Source organism: Bos indicus x Bos taurus, chromosome 16 (assembly GCF_003369695.1).
Source record: "Bos indicus x Bos taurus breed Angus x Brahman F1 hybrid chromosome 16, Bos_hybrid_MaternalHap_v2.0, whole genome shotgun sequence".
Lineage (NCBI taxonomy): Eukaryota > Metazoa > Chordata > Mammalia > Artiodactyla > Bovidae > Bos > Bos indicus x Bos taurus.
Window position 1 is genome coordinate 41,166,541 of NC_040091.1, and position 17,364 is coordinate 41,183,904.

The following is a 17,364-nucleotide window of genomic DNA, read 5'->3' on the forward strand; positions in this document are numbered from 1 at the left end:
AGCACACCAGACTTCCCTGTCCATCACCAACTCCCGGAGCTTGCTCAAACTCATGTCCTTTGAGTCAGTGATGCCATCCAACCATCTCATCCTCTGTTGTCCCCTTCCCCTCCTGACTCAATCTTTTGCAACATCAGGGTCTTTTCCAATGAGTCAGTTCACACTTCAAAATGCATTTATACAGTAACAGTTCTTTTAAGGCTCACAGATGAGGAAAAGAAGGCCACAAAGATGCATGCAATTTAACTGCTTTGGGCTGCAATGGAGGGTTCTCATCCCTTCAGTGTAGTGTTCCCCCGCTGGATAAATTGCATTGAAGAGTGTATAGCGTTGGGTCTGGCACTTAGTAAATGGAGGCCAGTGCTGTACATTTTCTCCAGTGGTTATGTATGGATGTGAGAGTTGGACCAGAAAGAAGGCTGAGCACCAAAGAATGGATGTTTTCCAATTGTGGTGCTGGAGAAGACTCTTGAGAGTCCCTTGGACTGCAAAGATCAAACCAGTGAATTCTAAAGGAAGTCAACCTTTAATATTCATTGGAAGGACTGATGCTGAAACTGAAGCTCTAATACTTCAACCACCTGATGGGAAGAGCTGACTCATTGGAAAAGGCCCTGATGCTGGGAAAGATTGAGGGCAAAAGGAGAAGGGGGCAGCCGCTGAAGAGATGGGTAAGATGGCTCAATGGACAAGAGTTTGAGCAAACTCCAGGAAATGGTGGAAAACAGGAAAACCTGGCATGCTGCAGTCCATGGGGTCACAGAGTTGGACACAACTTAGCAACTGAACAAATGAACAACAACAACAACCAAAAGAGGCCATTCATTGCAGATAGAGAGGCTCACTGCCTGGTGTTTCTCTTTGGGGGGCCAGGAAAACAGAGACCTTGATGGCTCATTGCTTGCTGGGCCTTAGAGAAGGACATGAAAGACCTGAAAGGAAACTGCATGGGTCACAGCTGCCTCCATCAGCCAACCTCACCTTGGGAGTGTTCCTAGGAAGGTGCGAGGTGTTACAAACTTCACATCCGAGTGTGAGTTTCTAGAAGCAGCAAGCTTCCATAAATGAAAATATCAGCATCCTTCTAGAGTCAAGTTCCCCCCACAACTTTGAGGGAACCATGCAGTGAAGGAGGGCAGGCTCTGCACAGGAATGATCGTGTTCCCAAAACTTGTCTTGTGTTTCTTTTGGGGAGTGGAGTTCTTGGGACATTGGTCCCATTTGGTTCCGGCTGACTTAGGACTCTAGAAAACTACTTTCTCTTCACCTGGACACTGAGAGGGACAGTCAGGGGTGGGGGAAGCCCTGCGGAGGGAGAGGTCTGCTCTCGCCACTGCTGATGAGTCAGGTGTGAGGCCAGCGCCAGCATCTGGACTAATTTGTCCTGAGCCGAGCAGCCGGCTGCCTGCCACATCCTCCCCTCCCGCCCTTATTTGGAGCCCTGACAGCTGAGCGGCAAACCAACAGGGGAGCTGGGCGCCCGCCAACCGTCACCCTCTGCTTCCCCGCACGAGTCCCGTTGCCGAGGAGAAAGAAGCCGGAGGCATCGTTGTGAGATAACCAAGGACTCTTTTTTGCTCTTCTCACACCTTTGAAGTGGGAACCTCTTGAGGCAAATCAACAAGAATGTGGCTCCTGCAGCTGAGGGTCCTGGGGGTTGTCGGGGCTGCTCAAGGCAGAGGGGCTGTGACAAGCAGGCTGGACTGATAACTTTAAAAGGGCATCTTCTGCTGCTTCCTCACTCAGCTGCTTTATCACTGCAAGTGACAGAATGGGGAGGGTTCCGTCCCTCTCCCGGACGAGCTCCCAGAGAGCCAGGGGGCTATAAAAAGAGGAGGCTCAGGGCAGCTGGGAGACAGAGACGGACAAAGGCCAACAGCAAAAGGCCAAAGAGGACAGGGAGGAGGCAGCAAGCACCAGACCGACCATTCCTTGACCGACGCCAGCATGGGCTCCTCCGCCATCACCGTGAGCTTCCTCCTCTTTCTGGCATTTCAGCTCCCAGGGCAAACAGGAGCAAATCCCGTGTATGGCTCTGTGTCCAATGCAGACCTGATGGATTTCAAGGTAGGGCCAGGGAAGCGGCATGGTCTGGGGTGAGGGGGTTGTGACATTGTGCCAGGCAGCGAGACCTCTCCCTTTCCCTGTTTTCCTTTTGTAAAGAATTTGCTGGACCGTTTGGAGGACAAGATGCCTTTAGAAGATGAGGCTGTGCCCTCACAAGTACTAAGTGAGCAGAATGAAGAAGCTGGGGCCCCTCTCAGCCCCCTTTCAGAGATGCCTCCCTGGATGGGGGAGGTCAACCCAGCCCAGAGAGAGGGGGGCGTCCTCGGGCGGGGCCCCTGGGAATCCTCCGATAGATCTGCCCTCCTGAAGAGCAAGCTGAGGGCACTGCTCACTGCCCCTCGGAGCCTGCGGAGGTCCAGCTGCTTCGGGGGAAGGATGGACAGGATTGGAGCCCAGAGTGGATTGGGCTGCAACAGCTTCCGGGTAAGAGGACCTGAGAATGGAAATGGGATGGGGAGGAAGGAAATTGTGGCTTCATTGAAGTTCAAACCTTGTGAAAGAACATCGCCAGGGAATGCCTTCAGTAGGAAAGGGACAGCATAGAAGCAACCCCTTTGAAATTTCTGCCCCAACTTGGCAGGGAGGAGGGTGTGCTCTGAGTCTCAGGACAATGATACCAACCTCAGCTACAGTTTTCTGAGAGAATGCTAAGAAAAAAAGACTTTACTGCCACGAGCACTGGGGACTTAAATTGTTCATGGGGCCAAATAACCTGTGCTTTGCTGATTGGTAGTTTGTGTCCTTTGCAGAATCATCAGATCCCAAAGGATTGAAATTGAGCAGGACTGACTTTACTAGTTCCTAATGGGCAATTTGTTTACCAGTTTATAGAAGTCAGAGGGTCATCAGGCTGGAGTGGAGGCTGGTGGGAAGGGAGCACAGTCTGATGAAGCTGGCTTTTCCAGTGGAGTCAGGTCACCAAACCAAACATGTCTCTGCTCTCTTGTAGTATCGAAGATAATGGCCAGGGAGGAAAAGGCAGGCCAGGCCCCGGGCAGTCTTCAAGAGAATCCCCTGGGGTCTCTCACTCAACTTTGTCGCATCTGGTTGCCATCAAGTTGAGCTGTGACGAGCATTCTATTCAAGCATCAGCTTCTTGTCAACATTTCTCACATTTTATGCTACATGTAGACAAAGTGATTTAACTGTGGCTTCTCCACCTCTCCCACCCATGTGTTAAGTTTTAATCACCTGTTACCAACATCAGTTTGAAAATGAATAAACTTCAGCACCATGGACAGAAGCAGTAGGCTCGGGTTGGTGTGATTTCTTTCATTTCCGGAAGGGAGTTCAGCCTGATACTCCTTGTCATTTTACCTTTTGTTGGAGAGAAGAATTCTCAGTTCCTTTTTCATTCTTTTTTTAAAGGAATTAACTTGTTTGGGGGAGCAGTTTTAGGTTCACAGCAAAATTGAGCCACTGAAGAGGTAGTTTCTTTGTATCTGCTTCTGAAATGGGTGTTGCCCTGGTTTACCTGTACCAGGGAGCAGGGCTACCGAGTCTCCGTACGTACCCCTGCCCACCCCCCGTTCACATCCTCTTCCATAACCAACATCCCCACCAGAGAGCGACACTTGTTATCATCGATGAACCTACACTGACACATCATAATCATCCAACATCCGTAGTTCACATCATGTTCATCCTTGGTGGTGTGTGGCTTTGGGCTTCAGCTTCCTTTCATTTCTCCCTCCAAGTGTGTGTGTGTTTGGCGGGTAGGGGCTCAAACTGCAGCTCTCTACTTGCTCTCACACTGCAGCCTCACCACTGATTCTGAAAAAGCCCTAGGAGACCAAAAGGGCCTTTATCTTTACTCAGACTTGCTCACATTCAGAGCACTTAGGTATTGAAAAGAAAACTTATAAACATTTGGGTTTTTTTCCTGGTCACATCTAAGGTAGACTGTCCTCAGTATGACACTTTTGTACACACAGTATTATTTGGTTACAGTTATCCTTTTTTTAGAGGGGCATATATGAAATCAGGACACTAACTCTTCTCTGACACCTTTTGAGAGTTAAGTGTGGCAGCTGAGTGAATTGCACTTTCGTTCTTCTTCAGCAGTTCTTTGAAGAATAGGCAGAATATTTGGGCTTAAAAGCTGAGCAAAATGAAGAAAGGAATGTTTGCTGTGCTGACATACTTCAACTTCATGCATCTTTGGGGCACCAAATTTAAAAATTAGCCACTGGTTTTCCCAAATTCATGTTCAAGGTGTTTGGACTTGCATGTTTTACTGAGGTGGGAGCTGCTGAAGAGGTAGTTTCTTTGTATCTGCTTCTGAAATGGGTGTTGCCCTGGTTTACCTGCACCAGGGAGCAGGGCTCTGAGCCACCTCCCACCCATTACCCCTGACACCACACTCGCCGTGTCAGATTTTATGACATTCCTCCAACACCCCTACACCTTCACTTCCCCATGCCTTTATTCATGCTGTTCCTTCCACGTAGATGCCCTTAATCCAGAGCTCCCCACCTCTCCCAAACATTTTACTCATTTCTTAAGCTCATTAAGAATGCTACTTCTTCCCTGAAGCCTTCCAGGATACCACATGCCCAGGACAGATCAAGCTCTTCACTGGCAGCATTTTATAACTATTACCAGTCACCACAACATGCCTGGGTATGCAACTGGGTCTGTGTCCCTGATCTGCAAGCTCCTGGAGGTAAATGCCCCTTCAGCAGGCCCTGCAGCATGTGGCACAGCAGGCACCCTACATATAGTTGGTCAGATTGTACAGAAACTGAGAGAAGAGGAAGTAAAGTAGTAATATGCTCCATGTAGAGTGAGGGGGAGGCCAGCAGAGAATTGATGGTTAGGCAGGGAGGTAGGGAAAGAACTCTAAGGTAACTGCTTCTAAAAGAGATGTTCTTTGCGTGGATTTTGAATGCAGAGGGTGGAAAACTAAGAACAGAGGACTAACAAGGACCAGGAGGGTGGAGAGAAAGGAAGCGTCTGGCTCCTGAGGTCTGGCACTGGGGGAGCAGGGGCTGCTGGCAGGGGAGGAGGGGGGGAGCTGGGCTCACTGCCAAGGTGTCACAGTGACACAGCAGGTTCTCATGGATGGGATTGACTGAACGTGCCAAATACATGAGACGCCCCTGGAACCTAGAGGACACTGGGGAATGGGTGGAAGGGGTGATGAATTGCGGGAGGGACAGGTTGAAGCAGGGATGGGTGAAGGGGTGACAGCTGAGGGAGGATGCATGGAGGGGCCTGAGTAGGCTGAGGCTGCTTCTGCCACTGTGCTTAGTCGCTCAGTCCTGGCCAACTTTGCGACCCCATGGATTGTAGCCCGCCAGACTCCTCTGCTCATGGGATTCTCCAGGCAAGAATACTGGAGTGGGCTGCCATGCCATCCTCCAGGGATCGATCATCCCAACCCAGGGGTTGAACCCAGGTCTCCTGCACCGCTGGCAGATTCTTTACTATCTGAGCCACCAGGAAAGCCCAGCCAGTGTTTCTGCCACTGGGGGACAGCAACTCAAAGCAGATCACCCAGAGACCAAGAAATCACATTTCCGGCAAAACACAATGTGACCCAAAAGCCCTGAGAGGTGGCAGTGATGGAGGCTGGCACCAAGGTCTGAAAGTCCTTAGGCCCAGCACCGGGTCCATTTCTTCTGGTTGGACACTGGGGGAATCTGCCCGCAGGGCTGTATCCTAAATGAAGCACTGGCAGGAACTGAATGGATTCACCAGCTGTTCTGTGAGGGAGTGCCTGTGAGGACAGGCGATATTATAGGTGGAAAGGACCTGTGAACAAGCCCGGCAGTGTTGATCTGAAGGGGGGACAGAGCAGGGCTACTGCTGTGGTTTTTGCTGAGATCTTTAGGACTAAGTGATTCTTACATTAAGGTGCCAAGTGGCCCCCTGAGGATGAAGAGTCCTGCTGGGAGAGCTACAGGAGACCTGAGGCTACACACCCCTCTCTACCTTTGCAATCTGTACATGTTAGAGAGGGGGGAGGAATGAAAGGAAAACAAGTCCTCACCACGCTAAAAAAAGGGCACTGTGGAGACAAAAGGATGATGGAGATGGATGGAGACGTTTTATTCTGACACATTATGGTTACAATGAGAACCTCCAAGTTTCAAGAGTTCAAATAAAAATAGAACTTTACAAATTAAAAAAAAATACAATTTATATACACCATAGAATTAGCTAACGTTACTGTATAAACAGTGCAAAGAGAAGAAGGAAGCTGCTACTGACGAGATGATCAAGGTCCACAAGCTGTGGCGTAATACTGCACATCACTGCTGTGGGGCCGCCAGGGTGCTGCTGGCCTTCCTGCAGGCTTTTTCATCCCCGAGGGCCATGTCAGTGCGTGACTTTGCATGAGAAATGTCATATGGTCAGCTGGGTCAAGCAAGCAAGTGTCCATCCCAGCCAGGAACTGTTAATGAAACGTAGCTGTTTTTATCGCTCAGTTGCTGAGTCGTGTCTGACTCTTTACACCGCCATGGACTGCAGCACACCAGGCTTCCCTGTCCTTCACTATCTCCCAGAGTTTGCTCAGATGCATGTCCACTGAGTTGGTGATGCTATCTAAACATCTCATCCTCTGTGGTCATGAGCAGTTATTTCTCAGAGCACAAAGGTCCCACAGTGGGGTGGGACTTGCTCCCTCCCCTGACACCTCAGCTGGGGAACATGACACCACCTCTAGCCAATCCCAAGATTGGCCCCTGAGAATCTATTGAGGCCACATCCCTGGGAGGTGACCGTGCTGCAAACAGGCAAGATGTTGAAATGCAGGTTTCTAACTAACAGAAATCAAAGGAATGAGGCTGACAGTTAATTGTGTTACAAGTGGAGCTGTGCTAGTCTTTGGGCTTGTCTGGAAAGGGCAGACGCCAGGAGAGGACAATGACGTGCCATTCCAGAGGGGCTGGGTTTGGGTCTGATGCATCTGTTCAGGGGGAGGGAGGTGTCTGCATTCTGCCGTCTATCTCTGGGCTGCACCGATGGGAACAAAATATCAGGTGACTTAAACACAACATGGTGTGCGGGAAGGATAAATTCCAGCAACACTCACCCAGGGCAGCCTCCCAGACAGCTGTATGACCCCGCCCCCTGAAGGTGGGAGGACCTCAGTCCTGCCAATTTCAGGAAGGGGAGAAAGGCAGCAAGAGGGGAGCAGGTTCCAGTTCTGGATGCTGCCTGAGAACAGTGGCAGCTGGCTGAACACCATCACACTTAGGAGGGCTTGCTCTTTTGTTCCTGGTGAGTTCCTCAATTACTTACTGGAATGTTCATCTGTGTTTCATAAGTCAAGTGCACCCAAGGGAGTCAAAAAATTTATATATCAAAGTCATGTTGATCAAAGAGATGAGAAAAAGGGAAGAACAGAGGGGCCCTAGTCACTGGGGACGATGTGGAAACAGCCCTTGGGTGCGGGTGTTGTTCCCTAGAGTGCGTGGAGCACAAGACCAGAGCTGGCAAAGCAGGGTGGGTACTCATCCCCAGGCTGAACAGCAGTCTTGGCAACAAAGCTGGGAGGCTCAGGGGAGAGAAAAGCCTTGCTGTGGCCTGGCACTAATGCCCTCTGGCAACTTCCATGATTAAAGAAAAAAAAAAAACGGGAACTAACTAAATGCAAACAGATGCCACCTTGAGTCTTCAAGCACATTTGCTGTGGGGCTGTCTAAAGGGATGGGAGGGAGGGAGGCTCCAGAGAGGGGGCTGTGTGTATATGTATATAATTATGACTGATCCAAGCTGTTAATACAGCAGAGACCAATACAACATTATAAAGCAATTGTCTTCCAATTTAAAAAAGAAAAAAACATGCTGCTGAATGTAGAGAGAACAAAGAGGAAAGTAAGTGCAAATGCCTGACACACAGATGCTCATTCTGGGTGCCTGTTCAGAGATGACCAAACAGCCGAGAGGGAAACTGAGTCACAGAAACAGAGAGGGAGGCTTCCTATGTCTGACGCTAAAACCTTGGGGTGTGAGCTGGCAGGAAGCACCTCCCACTACCCATTAACCCTTCCTGAGGTTGCCGCTGCTGAGCCCCTCAGGAGGGTGGGGACGGCTGGCAGCAGGCGAGTGTGAGATGCTTATGAAGGGCAGACACCCTCTTCCTCGAATGAACACCTGCTGTGCGGTCACACTCGGGCTTTCTCAGCCACATCACGGACCCGCCCACATTCCTGGTTCAGGATTCACTCCCTCCCGTCTTATGAATAATGGCACTGTTCCCCAGGGTCAAGTGAAGCAGTTTTATCTAAGGGAGCCCTGCTTTTAGGGGTGATGCAAGGTCCTCTGGGCTGTGGCTGCTTCACCACGAAAAGGCAGGTAGAACTTGAGGAAGTTTAGTAATCTGATGGAGAGGAGGAGGACCGAGGTGAAAACACAGCACAAGGAGACCATGGGTAATCAGGAAATTAGAGAGAAAGCCGAAATGCTCAAAGCTGGGACAGGTGGAAATCTGACCCTGTCATCAGCTTTATCATAAAGTTCAGGGACCACGAGCAGGATTTAAACGCTTTGTGCTTCTGGAGCTGGTGGTTCCAAGGAGGTTCACACCACAGGGGCCCCACCTCACACCCAGAAGAACTTCCCTTAAAATGAACTAGTGAAGGTGTCAACTTGAGTCTCAATGAGTTGGGGGGGGGGGTGCTCTCTGAAACATGGGTGGTTTTCTCAGGGCCCAATTCCTCATTCACTGAGTTCCGCAACTGGCATATCTCCCCCAACCCGTGTTTGCCTTGGCCAAAGCCCTTCCCATGATGCTTTAAGGCAACAGCTGGCTTCCCTAGGAAAGTGGCAAAGAGGAGGCGGGACACCTGCTCTGAGGGTCACCCTCCAGCGGGCAAGGCCTGACTCTCCTCTGGTCCTGGTGCTAGCAGGGACAGGGGCTGGGGCCTAGGTCGGCACTGGATGGAGGAACGCAGGAAGCAGAAAACGGGAAGATACTTGCTGAGCAGTGAGACAAATCCAGGCTCTGATGGTCCCATACCACCCCCAGGATCTCTGACGGCAAAGTGTTCGATGACTGTAGGCTTTCCAAGCGAGTGGGTGACTGGGGATCTTCCGTGCCCGGGAACAGTCTGGCCAGCTGTGGTGGCGGAGCCCGAGCTGCTGCCCTCCAAGGCGGCTTCCGGAGAGGGCAGCCGGCACGCGGCTGTGAGGCTGAGCCTGAGCCCGCTGTCAGAGGGTCTGGTAGTGCTGCCGCAGCCGGGCCTGCAGAAACTCGTGCGTCAGGTTGTGTCGTGTGATGACCCCCACGATCTAGGACCAGGAAGAAAAGACCCAAGTCACCTGCAGAGTGAAACCCACTGGGAAGACAACTGACTGACTGAGTGAACAGAGCTTGCCCGGCCTGTCTCAGGCGGCAGGGCCAGAATCAGGTCTCGGAAGGACCAGGGCAGACCCGACAACACGATCAGGACGCTTGTTTCGAAGGGCACCTCATTTCTAGATGGAAACGAGATACAGAGAAAGCTCGGGATCGCAAGCTGGAAGCCAATGGGACAAATTCAGTCGCAGAGATTTGAGCTGGGCCAGCTGGAATCTGGACACTAATGTCTTCTTAAGCAGAGCTCACCATCTGTAGCTTCACAGCCACCACACCCAGCCGGCTTCACCATTCAGAACTACCTGAGTCACTGTGATATTGGATTTATAGTAAGAAAAATATATTTGGTCATCAGCCTAGTTTCTGGCACACAGCTCTTAAAACTCTCAGCACTTCCTAAGTGGTGAATAATAAGGGTGTCTTGTTATTCATAACAAGCCCCTTTCAACCACAGCTGAGTTTATGCTAATGTCGTCACTTCTGGGAAGCCTTTAAGGATGGAGGCTGGTTTCCCAGGGAACTAAGTGTATGACTAAGGGATTGGAGCTGTCAGCCCTACCTACCCGGTGGGGTGGGGGTGGGGGGCGGTGGGAAATGCTGAATCCATCGCCAATGGCCACAGATGTAATCAACCACACCTGTGACATGAAGCTTCTATTAAACCTGAACCACAGGGTTTGGAGAGCGTCCAGGCTGGTGAACCCGTGAGGTGATAGCAGGGTGCCCAGCCTGCCAGAGAGGAGGCAGAGCTCAGCCTCCCCTTCCCCCATCCCCTGCCCTGTGTATCTCTTCCATCTGCCCATTCCAGGTTATGGACTACAATCTATTATAAAAGAATACGAGGGGGTGCTTCCCTGGTGGCTCCGTGGTAAAGAATCTGCCTGGCAGTGCAGGAGACATGGGTTCAACCCCTGGTCTGGGAAGATCCCACAGGTCATGGATCAGCTAAGGCTGTGACCACTACCACTGAACATGTGCTTTAGAGCCCAGAAGCTGCAACCACTGAATCCCACCTGCCTAGAGCCTGTATTCTGCACAAGAGAAGCCACTGTAATGAGAAGCCCACGCACCACAACTAGAGAGTAGCCCCCCGCTCACCACAAACAGAGAAAAGCCTGTGCAGCAACAGACCCAGCACAGCCGATAAGTCAATAAATAATGAACAAATGAGTAAACAAATGACTGAATGAAGAAAGACATTAATGAAAGAATATGAGTAACTGTTGCTCTGAATTCTGTGAGCAGGGGGTCATGGGAACCTTCTATTTATAGCCAGTCAGTCAGGAGCACAGGTGACAACCTAGACTTTCGATTGAGAACCGAGGTGGGGGAGGGGTACGGTGAACCGTCTTTGGGGCTGAGCCCTTAACCCAAGGGACATGACACCATCCTCAGGTAGACAGTGTCAGGACTGAACTGAGTTGAGGACACCCAGCTGGTATCCAGAGAACTGCTTTGTGTAGGGAACCCACCCTCCTCCCTAAACCAGCAAAAGCAGCTCAGCAGAGCAGGAGAGTCCAGAAAACCAGGGGGTTCCACAGTCACTGCAGTGACTCATGTCTCACTGGGGTGGGTGTCCCAAAACTGTCAGCACAGCTGTGTTCCAAGGAACACGATTCCACCTCCAGCCACTAAACACATGTAAGGGTATGTATGCTATCGGGGTTCTGCTGGGTAGCCCTCATTTTGGAGAAGCGTCATTTCCTGCAAGGCAGCTAGGGGGCACTGACTGAAAGCCTCAGAAAGGTGACCATTACAGTGACTGTAAAAAAAAAAATCTGCCTGCAATGCTGGAGACACGGGGCAGGAGACCTGCGTGTGAGCCCCGGGTTGGGAAGATCCCCTGGAGAAGGAAATGGCAATCCACTCCCGTATTCTTGCCTGGGAAATCCCATGGACAGAGGAGCCTGGCAGGCTACAGTCCATGGGGTCACAAAGAGCTGGACACGACTGAGTGAATAACACACTCACATTTTCACTTTCACAGTGAAATTTAACTAAATATCCCACCACAGAGAACTGAGTAAGTGACCAGGCAACTGTACAACAGAATGCTCTTGAGCCATTAAAATGTCCTAAAGGAATACTTTTTGCCATGGAAAGTCATTTCCCATAGATTCATTGAAAAATTAAGATATGAAACAGTACAGGCACTGGTAACGTTTTCACTGAAACTTGACATACAAAGTCTCTTACTCCTAGATGCAGAAGAAAAAACAAGAGATACTTTAAAAAATTAACATGGCTGCCTCTATAGAGATTTTTTTTTTTTTATAGTTTCACACTTTTCTACAATCAAATACTGCTGTAGTAAGAAAAAAAATGAAGTTCTAAGAAGAAAAAAATGGAAAAATCTGTAATAATAATTAGGTAGGTAGTTTATCTTTTAACACTCTCTTGAGTAGTTTGCCTGAAATTCTCTCATTTAGTGTTATAAATTCCCGTAACAGGTAGGGAACTGACCCCCTTCCCATAAGAAGGCACCACCAAGTCCAACGAGAAGAGAAAGATTTTAGGATATAGAGAGGTTTGTTGTTTAGTTGCTAAGCTGTGTCCCACTCTTTTGTGAGTCCATGGGCTGTAGCCTGCCAGGCTCCTCTGTCCATGGAATTCTCCAGGCAAGAATACTGGAGTGGGATGCCATTTCCTTCTCCAGGGGATCTGTACCACTCAGGGATTGAACTCGCGTTGCCTGCACTGGCCGATGGATCCTTTACCACTGAGGCCCCAGGGAAGCTCCAGGCCTAAGCTTTCCTGTTCCACAGAAAGGAAGACCAGTGTGACACTGGCTCCACCTGCCAGCCACACAGGAGACCACATGTAGGAAACACCCAGGAGGCCAAAGGGGAAGGTTTCGGAAGCTGCTTCTCTCCCGCCCACCCCTCCGCCCCTCACTTTTGCTGGGGGAGCGCAGAGCAGGTTGAGTTTGAGGGGCACCCCTGTGGGGTTCTGCTGCTCCTCCTATAGCGCTGAGCTTAGAGGCTCCCCTCCAGGAGACACAGCCTCACAGGTTCTGACTCACCTCGCCCACCGCATTTACCACTGGCAGATGCCGCAGGCCCATCGTCCTGAACAGGTTGAACACTTGGGAGACGTGGGTGTTGGGCGAAACAGTGAAGGGTGCGGGGTTCATGTATGGGGTGACGTCCTGCAGAGGAGACAACATGGTGACCCACAGCCAGTCCTGCCTGCCCAAGATGTGACTCTAGCCACGCAGACGAGGAGCAGGCCGTGCGGGATGGGCCCTCAGCCTCCTCACCCAGCCCCGGCCCCCAGGGAAGCCCTGCTCACCACAATCATGCGCGGGTTCAGCAGGGTCAGGTCCAGGTCGTGGATGTCGGGGTACCTCGGGTAATCCTCAGCCATCTCGGCGTAGGAGAGGCGTGGCTGGCTGGCACTCTGCAATCCCAACCCAGACACTGTCCTTTGCACTGGATGTGGCCGCTGGTGGAGCCACGTTTAGGGGACCCTCCCTCAATGTCTGAGAGCCAGGCGGGCAGTGCAGGGCCAGGACAGGTGCTCTGGAGTGAGACCTCCTGCTCCAAAGCCATTTCTCGGCCAATTCCCTAGCTGTGTCCCCTGGGCGGGTCTCCTAACTTCTCTGAACGTCCCTTTCATCTGTAGAACAGATGTGAGCTATTCTAGAGTTTCAGTGAGAAAAGTGCTAATAGTAGCTGTAGCTGTAGCGACTTGAGTCCCCTAAAAGATTCGTCTGCATTCTAATGCCTAGAATCTGTGAATGTAGCCTTCTTGGAAAAGAGGCTTTTACAGATGTAGTCAAGGTAAAATGAGGTCACGTGGAGGAGGGTGGGCCCCAAACCCAGGGACTGGTGTCCTGCTAAAAGAGGCGAGGGCACAGAGGGAGGGCCGGGTAACAAAGAGGCAGACACAATTGATGGCCCTCCAGCCAGGGCAGGCCGAGGGCACCCACCACAAATGAGGAAGGCAAGAATCCTCTCCTGGAGCCTTCAGAGGAAGCACAGCCCGGCCGACCGGGCGTTCTGTCCCAGGGCCTTCAAAACCAAGCAAGGACACACTGCTGTTGCTGGAAGCATCTGAGGGGCCCGCCTGTGGGATTTTGCCCAGTTTGCAGCGACTGCAAACAGCAGCCCCAGGAAAGTCAGCCCAGTAAAGTCACAAGGGAGCTTTACCACTATTCCTGCATCCTGAGTCTTCTGGACTTTCCCTCAGCTCTCAAGGCCGCTGACCGTCACAGGGCACCGAGACCATCAGCTCTCAGGCCAGTCACCACTCCTCCCCAATCTTCTTCCCCTTCCCTCCCCTTGGCCCACGGTCTTTGCTGTCCACCGCTGACCCCCAGGGCTTCCTCAGGCCAGCACTGGTGGCTTCTGTCTGCAGGCGAGGCCCTGTATAGTCTGGCCTGCTTCATTCCTCCAACTCTCGTCCCTTGGGCCATTCCAGTGAGGTTGGGCCTCCCACATGCCATACCCCCAAGCCTGAGCTACTCCATCCGTGGCCCTTCCTGTCCTGCCCACGTGAGTTGCTCTTCTGCAGGCTAGTCAGACCATGGGTGACCTCAGGCTGGCTGCCCACGGGCAAGACCCAAAGGAAAATTAGTTTGGGAACTAGGTCTCTGTGTGAGTTTTTCAGGCTCCATCTGAAGGGGTGAAGTGTGTTGCAGGTCACTATATGGACCACTTTGAACACACATAAACCAAAGCAAAGAAAAGACTACAGGGAAATGAACAAGAACAAAGGCATTTCTTTGGATAACACGTGTAACAAAGTGCATACATGGCAGAAATTGAAGTGTAGAAATTATATTAAAAGGCTACTGGCTAGAAGGACACTTAACAACAGATGCAGAGACTAAGGGGCAAGGCCCTGGAGGGACTCTGAGCCCTGCTCAGCATAGGGCAGCGGGGATTGCACGCACTGCTCAACAGCAGGTGTGGGGACTGGGTTCCAAGCACCCTCATGCTTTCCAGAGGCCTGGTGTGGACAAGAAGGGAGACTCACCGACTGGCTTTCAGAGTAACAGACTCCTCGGACGAGCAGGGTGACGAGCTGCGAGCGCAGGATCAGGCCGTGGAAGGTCAGCGGGCGGAAGCGTTCCTCCATGGTCCAGTCTTCGCTCGGGGACTGGTCAGGGTATAGGTTGGGGTAGGGGGTGTATCTGTTATACAAAAACCAGACGCTGCCTAGGACACCCTCAGCAGGACCGTGTCCCGTCCACAGCCCCAAGCCCCGCCCGCACTCCCAGGGATGGCCCCGGGCGAGGGGCCCCCTCACCTCCGCTCCAGCATCTGCTGCAGGAGATCCTCCTTCTCGCCTGGCTCCTCAGAGGTCACATGCTCATCGCACATGTTGCGCAGCTCACTGGATGGGTAGGACTTCATGGACTGGCTTCGCCGGCGCTGCTCGCCGGCGCGGGTGAGGATGCTGGACTTCTGAGGATGGGAAGGGGCAGTGATGACAGACTGCTGCTCAAGGGCGGGCTAGCATCCACTCAGGGGAGGAGGTGGGTGACCCTGAGGGTCAAAAGGCACAGGCCCACACCAGAACGGCAAGAAACCTGCATGGCGGCTCAGAGACTTGTGATTCAAGGAGCCTCCTGGAGCCCAAGGTTTCTGCCGGCTCCACGGCCCGACTCCTTTGATGTGGGGACAGCAAGGCAGTGCTCCCACGTCATATCTCTGCAGGCCTGTCAACTGATGTGCCCCCAACCTCCAAAGCCAAGGGTGGGCACGTGGCCCAAGTGAGGCAGTGGGACCCTCCCTCAATGCTGATGCCTCCTGGTACCCACAGAGGAGCCGCCAGCCACCTGCTCATCCAGGGTGCACCACGCCTGGTTCCTCAGCTTCCCTGTCTGTCCCACAGCTTCCTACGAACGTCTTTCTTAAGTAGGTCAAAGCCCACTGTTGGCAATTCAGAACCCTCTCTGGGACAACCTGCACTGAATGCTAACCACTGCTGATTAAAACCAGGCTTCCCTGGTGGCTCATATGGTAAACAATCTGGCTGCATTGTGGGAGAGACGGGTTCGATCCCTCCATCAGGAAGATCCCCTGAAGAAGGGAACGGCTCCCCACTCCAGTATTCTTGCCTGGAAAATCCCATGGACTGAGGAGCCTGGTAGGCTGATTAAAACCACCACTTATCCACAGGCTTGCTGGAGTGAGAATGCACACACATCCTGATGGCCTAACGAAGTCCTTACTCCCTGTCCAGTCCTTACTCACTGTCGCGTATGATGACAAGAATGCTGACTTTCTCAAGAGCCAACCAGGGCCACCCTGTATACAGGGTACGACAAGCATGGGGTCAGTGTGTGTGTCAGGGAACCACTTGTCCATGGTCCACCCCTCCTCCAGGATCACTTTCTTTACCTTGAATTTGATGTTGTTACTGATGAGCTGGTTGCCCTTCATGAACTCCCTCTCGTTGCCCCGGTTCTCTGTGACCACCGGGAAGGCATGGTGGACGGTGGTGCGTAGGATGCTGACCAGGGACTGGATGCGGGTGTGCGGGTAGACGTAGGTCAGATTGGGCTCCATGATGTCGCTGGCTCGCAGTCTGCGGGAGGGAGAGAAGTGGTCCAGCCTCACGACGGAGCCCGTGGCACTGGGAGCAGCCGTGACATAGCCATGCTCCCTCTCCGTACTGCCTGGACCACCAGGGTCCCTCTTCTGAACCACCTCCAGCCGATCCTTGAACACACGTGTTTCTTGGTACTCCCATCCCCTTCATATGCACTGTTCCCTGTGCCTGGAATATGCTCTTCCCTGCCTTGTCAGATGGGTGGGCCAAGACCCTCATCTCTATACAAACGCCCCCTCACCATGAACCCCATCCGCTTGCCCAGGGTTTTGGCCATCCCTCCTCAGCACCCCATGGCACATGTCATGTATCACCATTGAACTGCTAATGACATGGGAATTAAAATGAAAATCTTTGGGTGTCCCTTTAGACCAGGGATGGCAACTATCACCCACAGGTCCAATCTGGTCATGCTTGCTCATTTACATGTTGTCCACGGGTGCTTCTGCACTAAAATGGTAGAACTGGATAACTGTGATAGAGACCACATAGCCTGCAACGTTGGAAATACTGACTGGCTGGTCCTTTCTGGAAGCTGGCTGACTCCTACGGGACAGACTTTAAGCACCTCACGTGATTCCAGACATGAGAGGCCTGATGGATAAGCTGGTGTTTATGCCCAGAGGAGTCACCGCTGATAGACAACTCTTCACTGGGCACACATGAGGCAGCTTGCTGTCACTCACAAGGATCGGACGCTTAAACATTCAATCGTAACACTTCCTGTTTCACTAGAATGCCACAGTGGCTGAACAGTCCATGAAGCGACCCTGCCCACCCCAGCCTCCAGCCCACGGGGCCACTCCACTCTCCAGCAAACACTTGGGGACAAACGTGCTTGCCACTGTTACTTACCTTCTTCCAACCCAAGAATCTGTACTACTACCCCCTGATACAAAAGTTCCTGGGCCCTAGACTCTATAAATTCTGGAACTAGGACACAAAGAGAAATCCTGGCCTTACTTGTCCATTTCCACCTCTGTCTCCCATTCTAGCAGCGGCACGCCGCGCAGGCCCACATGGATGTCATAAATGCCTTTATTGAAAAAGTCCCCTGTCCATTTGGCCACCTGAAATACAAAGGAAAGGCTTAAAAATAGGCTGCTGTTGGGGGAACTGGGCCCTGAACCTGAACGAGGCCTAGAAGGGGCGCACTCACCATCAGGGTGATCATAATGGGAAGACCATAAGTGATCTCGTTGGTAGACTCAATCAAGATGACCGTGAGACTGATGGTCATGCGGACGACCCCACCCAAGAAAGCCGCAGCACCAATCAAGGCAAAGGTCCCGGAGTAGATATGGCCCAATCCAATGTAGCTGGTGAAGAAACAGACCGAGAACATGGCTCAGAATCACACAGTGTGTGGTGGGGTGAGGGTAGTTCAGTCGCTAAGACATGTCGGACTATTGAGATCCTACAGACTA

At 51.9% G+C, this 17,364-nt stretch overlaps 2 protein-coding genes across 3 annotated transcripts in view; one reads left to right on the top strand and one right to left on the bottom strand.

The window, feature by feature from the left end:
• The first annotated feature begins 1,408 nt into the window (after positions 1-1,408).
• On the top strand, positions 1,409-3,314 carry NPPA (natriuretic peptide A). The gene is made up of 3 exons (XM_027564082.1): positions 1,409-2,067; positions 2,164-2,490; positions 3,017-3,314. The coding sequence occupies exons 1-3, from the start codon at positions 1,948-1,950 to the stop codon at positions 3,026-3,028; spliced, it is 459 nt and encodes a 152-aa protein (XP_027419883.1). The 5' UTR covers positions 1,409-1,947; the 3' UTR covers positions 3,029-3,314.
• A 2,780-nt stretch (positions 3,315-6,094) lies between these two features.
• CLCN6 (chloride voltage-gated channel 6) overlaps positions 6,095-17,364 on the bottom strand; it is a 34,066-nt gene continuing 22,796 nt past the window's right edge. Inside the window, exons 16-23 of one of the 2 annotated variants that reach the window (XM_027564883.1) lie at positions 17,097-17,256; positions 16,901-17,007; positions 15,727-15,913; positions 14,630-14,787; positions 14,357-14,513; positions 12,668-12,775; positions 12,399-12,524; positions 6,095-9,309 (exon numbers count right to left, since the gene is read on the bottom strand). In XM_027564883.1, the coding sequence (XP_027420684.1) occupies positions 9,229-9,309; positions 12,399-12,524; positions 12,668-12,775; positions 14,357-14,513; positions 14,630-14,787; positions 15,727-15,913; positions 16,901-17,007; positions 17,097-17,256 (1,084 nt within the window). In that variant the 3' untranslated portion in view covers positions 6,095-9,228. Of the gene's footprint in view, positions 9,310-12,398; positions 12,525-12,667; positions 12,776-14,356; positions 14,514-14,629; positions 14,788-15,726; positions 15,914-16,900; positions 17,008-17,096; positions 17,257-17,364 lie in introns of those variants that run through there. The other variant, XM_027564884.1, reaches the window with a different exon arrangement.

Bases quoted from the DNA above. Each gene is read 5' to 3' on its own strand.
- NPPA (XM_027564082.1), top strand. From the start codon at position 1,948: ATGGGCTCCTCCGCCATCACCGTGAGCTTCCTCCTCTTTCTGGCATTT. The intron at 2,068-2,163 runs GTAGGGCCAGGG...CCTTTTGTAAAG, and splicing joins CAGACCTGATGGATTTCAAG to AATTTGCTGGACCGTTTGGA.